Source organism: Hibiscus syriacus, unplaced genomic scaffold (assembly GCF_006381635.1).
Source record: "Hibiscus syriacus cultivar Baekdansim isolate YM2019G1 unplaced genomic scaffold, ASM638163v2 tig00113124_pilon, whole genome shotgun sequence".
Classification (NCBI taxonomy): domain Eukaryota; kingdom Viridiplantae; phylum Streptophyta; class Magnoliopsida; order Malvales; family Malvaceae; genus Hibiscus; species Hibiscus syriacus.
In genome coordinates this window covers 191,619-200,067 of record NW_024063444.1, presented here as the reverse complement: position 1 = coordinate 200,067, position 8,449 = coordinate 191,619, and the positions used below count along the sequence as shown (strand labels likewise).

General features: G+C 30.1%; 1 protein-coding gene across 1 annotated transcript; it reads right to left on the bottom strand.

Annotated features, from left to right (window-relative positions):
• Positions 1-1,995: 1,995 nt before the first annotated feature.
• On the bottom strand, positions 1,996-5,173 carry LOC120185642. The gene is made up of 9 exons (XM_039189811.1): positions 4,960-5,173; positions 4,811-4,873; positions 4,672-4,727; positions 4,184-4,277; positions 4,042-4,102; positions 3,651-3,732; positions 3,181-3,236; positions 2,307-2,370; positions 1,996-2,165 (listed from the first exon to the last, which is right to left on the bottom strand). The coding sequence occupies exons 1-9, from the start codon at positions 5,068-5,070 to the stop codon at positions 2,102-2,104; spliced, it is 651 nt and encodes a 216-aa protein (XP_039045742.1). The 5' UTR covers positions 5,071-5,173; the 3' UTR covers positions 1,996-2,101.
• Positions 5,174-8,449: the final 3,276 nt, after the last annotated feature.

Below are 8,449 nucleotides of genomic sequence, written 5' to 3'. Positions count from 1 at the left end.
ATTAAAACAATTTCCTATTAACTTTTGAAAAGTCAAATTTTTTAAAATTTGACCACAATTATTTTAAATATTTAAAAAAATTAAATTTTGTAAAATACATATTTCAAAACTATTTGATTGAAAGTTTTAAAAAATCATGTTTTTATTAATAATGAATTTTAAATAATATAAAGTCAAAGTTAAAAAAATTGACTAAAAAATAGTCAATAAAAGACAATTTTATTAGGATGGAGGTAGCAACATACTATTAAAAAACTAAAATTAAATTCACTTATATTAATTTTTAATAATGTGATATCATTTAATTTACTAATAATATATAAAATTATATATTGTTGATACATCACATATACGTAATCTTCTAAGAAGACTAGAAAAGTTAGGTCCAAAATTTCAAAACATGAATTGTTATATCCAAGTTAAAAAATGATATGTTTTGTCTTCTCATTGGTTCCTGCTAGTTTCAATTATTTGTGGGCTTAAGAAACAAAATGGTGGGTGATAATGGGCATGTTTTCCTTTCCCCTACAACTAAATTGTTTAGTTCCCAATACTTTCAAGACATAGAAAAGTGATGTCTTGAAACTTGAAAGAGACAACTTAAGTTTAAAACTGTCTTGGCCTTTTTATGTGGGGATTTTTCACATTTGAACCAATAAGAAGTGATCAAAATCTGATGGCGATTGGACTCCCTATATATTAGCCATTATTAGCCCCCCTTTTTTCCGACAATCAAGTGTTGGTATCTTTAGGCAATATGGTTCCCCATATTCCATTGAATATAAATTAATGAAGCTTTGTTTGAATTTAAACCACTGAAATTTTGCATTTTTTTTTCTTAAACCTTGTAATTTGCTTTGGGTGTTGAATTATCTTGGAGTGATTATAAGGTGGTAATAGTACATACATCATGTAAATACAGCTGTTCAAATCTAAGATTTTTAAGGAGAACAAAACTCTCTTACCACTGGGATCTGATTGTTGGTAGCAAAGATGAGAGAAGACGGAGGCATAGTTTTGGGGATGCAAGCGTGAATTATAACTGGGCTACATATAAATAAGATGGTCCTGATACATTGAATCATCCGTGATCACAACCAATAATATTTGTCCATATAATTTTTTTAAAGATGAATCTTCACTTTTTTTCTACATGTAAATAAAAAGTGAGTAATTTTTTGAAAGTTATTTTAAAAATTTTTGCTCTTATTCACCGGAACAGTGAATGATGTGAGTCGAGTTCATCAAATAATTTTTCCATCCATAGGGACCATCTTTGTAGGAAGGGCTCTGAGCCCCTCCTATCTTTGTACGAAAGATGACCAACCAGTTCTTCAGCATATGCTATCACCTTTAAAAAAATTCTAATGTTTGAGGTATAGGTGTGTAGGAAATGTGTTTTTGAGCATGATAACTTTTGTCAATGTATAGCACTAAAGCCTATAACTATTGGTAACTCAAAATCAGTTCATAATTTTATGTTATATCATCATTTCATAAAAGAAAATCAATCCTTTTCCTTGTGTATAAGCTACTTAATTGCCATTAATGAAAATATTAGATGTTTTGAAACTTACGAGGTTGCTACTAATGAAAAAAATTATCTTCATCAGTCAAATCGAAGATAATAAAAACTAATTTAAAGTACATGAGAAAATTATTTAATTTAGCACTCTGTATGGTCTTCACATGACTAGTTTTTCTTTTTGTTTTGGCGGCCATTCTGCAACGGTATTTGAGCTATCAAAATATAAATATAATCCAATTCTTGTATAATCCTTCATGTGAGCTTAACTTAGCTAATATTACTTTAATTATTCCTTTTAATTGTAGAGAATGATTGAAATGCTGGAAATGATCTCTAATATTACGATAATCCTTCTCTTAGAAAAGATATTGGGATAAACCCAAATTCGTATTTATCTTGAATTTATGCATGAAATTGTTATATTGGTTTAGGACAATGCTATATGCATTCATGATCTGCATTGAAGGTTTTTCATTATCAGGAAAAGTTACTTGTATCCATTTCAATGCCCCGTGGGGGCTTCCAAAAATCCTTGCCATAATTCACATCACGCAATCTATCAAAACTGAAGAATCACTCAACCTTTGCAACTCCGACTCCGGGCATGCTGCTTTCCACAACCGTCTCCATTACGAACCTGGGAAAAATGAAGAAAAAAAACATGTAACATTCAGGAGATACAAGAAACATAGATATATCACCATATACCCTTTCAGTTGAAATCTATTAATTTTAGTTGCATAAAAAATGTGAAAAAAAATATGGGATGAAATGTTACTTTGCTAATTTGTCCCTTGATGACTGCAAGATGTAGATTGAAAGAATAAATGATAGCATCAGCCCTGTTCACGCAAAAACATGAAAATTAGTGTAAATAAATATCTCAAATTAATCTATCATTCAAATCTTCGTTTGCCCATTAGCAAAGTGACACTCGTCAAGGATTAGGTGATGCACTCCTATTAGGATCATAATAGTATGGCTTGCAGAGGGTGAGTACATGCATCTGAGATTGATATATGCTGTCAAGGCACATCTACGCCTTGTGTGTTAAGACTAGAAGACAGAAGCGCCTCAAACCCTTTCAAGTGAGGCACATGATTGGTACGTTCCTTTACAAGTAAGATGGGGAGGGGGATAGTATCAAACTCTCTTCTCAATACTTGAGAATCTAACAACATATATGATAACATAAGAAAATCATATTTATTGGCCAACACAAACAATTTCATGTTTTGCAGATAAACGGGATCCTTCTTTATGGTTTATTATCATAATTATATATCCTAAGCTTATTTTACATATACATACATGCATATAGACATACAAGGACACAAGAGTATACATATTGCACCACGCTTATATAAGCATCTTTTGTGCATTGTGCCTGAGGGTTCTTGCACCCTTGACAACACTGATATGCACTTTTAAAAAGGGGGAAAAGGTTCCTCGCATTCATAAAACAAATACAGCGAAGAACTCATTTTAAATGAATCCTATGTAATGAAGAGTACCATGAAAATGTTTAAAAAAATGGCGTTGGAAATGTTAGCATTCTAAACAATTTTCTGTTTTAGGAACTAAAATATACAAGTCGTACGAAGCATAAAAAATAGATCCACTGACTTATACAGTGTGTGTTAACTTTTTACCTGATCCAAACAGAACATAAAATCCAGAGGTCACATCTATCTCTGATTGCTCCTCCCTGTCATATGACACCGTCACAACCATATCACAATTTATGACAAGCAATGGAAGCTTATGTGCATCTTATTTCAAATAGGTAATATTGAAGTTAACCTTACATCTTAGGTATTTAGTTATTTTACCCATTCTAAGGGATCCTAAGAATAATCAATATTCTAAAACTATCTGAATAATGCCTAAACAAATCCATAGCAAGGAAGGTTTAGTTGCAGCCTCCCATGCAAAACTCATATTTTCAGAGGTTATTATTAGCCAGGTATTATCAAGCACTTAAGCTACAACAGAGAACTGTCCCCAATTGCTTTAAATGATAATATCGTTTTCAAAGTATCTTCTCTTAAAACTTAAAGGCAGACTAAATTCAAAACCAGACAAACAATGAGAGAGAGAGAGATTTCAACAACAAACTGACCAGGTATATCTGACAAGCACATGTTTTGGCCAATTTTGAGGATCCCAGAATTGTTTACGAATATTTGGATGAATATCAACATCTGTTGAAGATAAAACATAATTAGTTCCCAGAAAACACACAGGAAAATAAATAAAACAAAAAGTTATAATATGTTTGACGCACTGGATATGCTACTCTAAAATGATTGAATATGAAGAAATCTCTGAATACAGTTCACAAATGCACAAATGCATAACACAACAAAGATGTGAATCAATTTCCAAGAGAAATAAATCTCACAACTCTCCTGATACAAGAACAAATTTGACCACAAATTCTCTGGAAACATTGTATCTTTATTTGTTAGAAAACAAGTACCACACTGAAGCATATAGATAAGGTTACATACAATGATGAGGCATATCCACAATTTTAGCAGTTACACCATGCAAATCACCACCTGAGTACCTCTGAATGACGTAAAGTTAGAAACCAAAAGAAGTAAATTTAAATCCAAAAGCAAAGGGGTAAAAACTACAAAAATATCTTACCAAATGCATGTCAATCATTGGAACTTCAGAACTCTTACGATTTATAAGAAAAAGCCATGGGACAAGAAACTTCTCCTTCCCAACTTGGAATGATCTAGACACAAGTTAAACATTATAAAACATGAATTACTAAAATAAATTCTTAATCAATGAATTTATGAAGTCTAAAAACAAGAAGCAAAAGAGAATTGCTAAGACAAACTGTTAACATTAGACAGTTTATGGAGCATCATAGGAGTGGAAAGCTAAGGATGAGATTCATGAGAATATACGAGAAAATGGGTCCAGGAAGCTAAAGCCAAGGTCTGTATCTCACTCGTTTTTGCAAAACGCCTATTAGAAAAAACTGAATGAAACGACATTTTAGGACTCGAAATATTTCATTCTTAATTTTGAGAAATTGAATTAATCGAATAAACGAAACCCTAACAGTTGCAACTAAAGCAAAGAGAGAGATCGAATTAATAAAACCATAAATTTGAACATACATTTTATAGGGATCAGCTCCCGTGTAACCAGTCGGCTTTTCTATAGGAATTAATACCTGCGAAAATAATTTACACATAAATGGAAATTTTCATAAAAAGAAACTAAAAAATGGAGGTGGAAAACGAAGAATAACGATACCTCGCGGTTAACAGCAAAGATCGGGCAATGTTTTCCGATCACGTCATGCCAAACAGTTCTAGACTGAAATCAACAAAATTCAAAGATGTCAGCTTCAAGAATAGCTAACATCTCTAATAGAAAAAAGGAAAAGAAAAAAATGAACTGACGGAATGGTATTGACCCATCTTGCTCATAGGAACGATGTCCCCAGGTCTGTAAGCAACGGAGATTGAAGGAAGCCAAAGTAACACCGAAATTAATAGAAGCAGCGACGTCATTTTCCTGCCAATGTTCTCGTCTGCGCTTTTTCCACTCCAGCAGAATTCCAAATTACTCCAAACACTTGTTTTCTTTTTTTCTAATTTTGTTTCGATCGAATTGACCCAGCCAAAAGTTTTTCATTTATCACTTTGGTCCAATAATTAGCGGTAAATCACTGTCATGACCACATAACTATGGATCGATTCTATTTTGACAACCGATCTTTTGATTTTGTTAATAAGATCACTTATCTGTATAAGTATTACCAATCAAGTCACCATATGTTAACATTTAATGAAGGAGCATACGTGGTTGTTAAAAAATTAGAACAATTACATATTTAGTTATTAATATTTATATAATTTTATTAATTTAATCATAATTCTCATTTAATTTAATAAATTTAATTTTAATTATATAATGACATATATCACGATCTGATTAAATAAAAAATATATCGAAGGGAAGGAAAAAGGAAAGCAAATAAAGTGAGGATCGAAACGAGGTTTGGATAAAAGATCATACACATTTAAACCACTAGAACAAACTTCATATTTGATTACTACATTTTATATATAATATTTGATAATAAATTACTACATTTTATATATAACATTTTATAAATAAAATAATATAAAAAATCATATAAATATTATGTACGTAAAATAGCAGTTATATTAGATGTATATAAAATAATAAGTAAATATTTAATCAATAAGGTCGTTTCATATCATCAAAATAAACAAGAGACATAAAAATACAGAAGTGAGAAACATTAGTGTGCTCCTTAAGGTGAAGAAAAACATATGTTAAAAGTATCAGTAAAATTTTATTCAAAATATAGGCTTTAAAAACATGATTGATACCCCTATCTGATAGTAAAAAATGTGTAAATTCTCTAGATTATTACACCCATATGTATATTCGATAATGAATTATCTTCTGCATATAATATAATGGCTTATCATATGTACAAAGCAGAGGAATTTACGATAAAAACTTATATTACCTAATATGAACTAAGACTGAAATACTTCCTCAATTAACAACCATTTTCATAACAGTACAAAATAAATATGCATATATTTACGATAAAACAATAATCTAATTTATTTAAAATATGAAATCCTTTTAAAACTTCAAACATGCACATATCACTGAATTGACAATAATTAAAAAATTATTGTTCTTTTAAAAATATGTAATGCAATCATACAGTCAAGACGATTTAGATAAATAAAATTAAATAAAACATAATAATAATAATAATATAACACTAGTATGAATACCCATATATTAAGTTGAGAGGTGTAATAGAAAAGTCTACTAAATGATATGACTATCGAAATCGGTAACGGTACTAAAACGAGTAATATTTTTAGTACAAGAATCATACGGATCTATTGCACTAGCGGATTTGGTTGTACTCAATCAAATAAAACATGGGTAACATTTTAAAATAAAATTCTAAATCAATTCTATACTCAAAATCTATTAAATAAAATAGAATGCTAAAATTACAAATGCATGCTCGTGTTAACAGACTCAATTCAAGACTTTTAGGTTAGAATTTGGAAAAATAGAACGCAAAAAATAGTAGTAATGCATGAAAAATATCATGGTTAAGGTTAACAGAAAAAGTTTTCGCCAGTCAAAGTCATTAGCTCAACTTGGCTCAGCTCAGCTTAACTGATTTAGTTTGGTCTATTTCATATTGGACCAATTCGATTCATGTGATTTGATTTTGCACTAGGGGGGATTCAGAAATAGATTCGGCCTGTTTGAGCATAAAAAAACATATCGGTTTTTTTGGCCCAACACTATATGCAGGTAAATTAATTGGCCCAATAGGGTACTTCACTTTTTATTCAGAAATAGTTTACCTTGGATATTTTTTTAATGGACCTCGATGAGTGAGCTTCACGTGGGCATTAAATTATTATAATAAATGGGACTTGTTATTAAATTTTTTAAAAGAATTATAAAATTTATTTAAATTTTAAATTTAAATATATTTTCCTATCAATCAGGTGGTGACCATCTCACTAGAGATTATATTTATTAAATTGAATTAAAATTATGACCAAATTAATAAAATATGTAAATATTGAAAAAAATAAATTGAATTAAAATTTTTAAATGGTTCAATTGATAAAATTGAAAGATTAACGGTTAAGATAAAATCTATTCATGATTAGGTGGTCATGGGTGTAATTTATCCTATAAAAAATTGAATATTTGATATGATATTTTTTTCGTTATGACAGATGTAATTAAAATGGCTTAAATATAAAAATAAGTGTCCAAATTATACTACTTTTCATGAATAGGGGCATAAAGTATTTTTTTACTCATCTTGGTGCCTAACATTTCAAACGTTACAATTTTAGGTGCCTGATCCGTCAATGACGTTAATTTTCTCTGTTAATTGACACATGTCACAATCCGATAAATTTGAAATAATATAAAAATAAAAATTATTATATTTATAAAAAAAGCCATATTTTTCTAAAATTACCCAAAAACCCCAAAATCCATAAAACAATCCTAATCCTAACCATGACTACACCTCCGTTTCCGGCCACGACCACCACCTTCGACACCTCCCTTGCCATCTTTATAGTCGTACGACGTCGTCTTTGATGTGGGATTGTCGTGGGCTTCGCGATGGTCGTCGTTTTTCGCATTCGTCAGAGGTGATTTTGGGTTGCCTTCGTTGCGATTTCGTCACTCTTATGATGATTGTTCGTTGGGGAACATGTCTTCGGTAGAGGCACAATCAGGTGGAAGTCCAATTGACAACAACGACGATAGGCATGGTTAGAGGGACTAGATTTAGGGCTTTTAAAGTTTGGGATAGCTTTTTAAGATTTTTTAAAATTTTAGGTTTTTTAAATATATTTTTAATTTTTTTCTAAAAAATAAAAATTTCAAAAATACCAAATTGTAACATGTGTCACTTAATAGAAGAAACTAACGTCGTCGACGCCTGGATGGTCCAAGCACCTAAAACAATAATGTTTGAAACATTAAACACTGGGATGAATCAACAAATATTTTATACATCTATCCGTGAAAATCAATATAGTTTGTGTAGTTATTTTATATTTAAGCCAATTACAATCAAGATATTCTTTTATTAACAATCTTTTAATTTTATGTATTATTAACAAAACTAGGAGGTTAAAAGTAAAAATATTAATAATCATATTTAATTCTGAATGAACAACAATAATTACGAAACGGAGGAAATATAAAAAGGTAATTACAAAAAGAAAAATTTTGAACATTAATCGACAAAATCTTTAAAAAAAAAAGAAAATAAGAAAATAAATCTTTTAGATTCTACCTTTTGCCACCATCAAAATTTCCCTTGGAAAGAATAGAATCCACAGT

What these genes read in the sequence shown, in the direction of transcription:
- LOC120185642 (XM_039189811.1), bottom strand. Translation starts at nt 5,070, where the DNA reads ATGACGTCGCTGCTTCTATTAATTTCGGTGTTACTTTGGCTTCCTTCA. An exon ending in GGAGCTGATCCCTATAAAAT is followed by an intron (nt 4,278 to 4,671) that starts GTATGTTCAAAT and finishes ACTTGTGTCTAG; the next exon opens with ATCATTCCAAGTTGGGAAGG. An exon ending in TGTGGATATGCCTCATCATT is followed by an intron (nt 3,733 to 4,041) that starts GTATGTAACCTT and finishes TATCTTCAACAG; the next exon opens with ATGTTGATATTCATCCAAAT.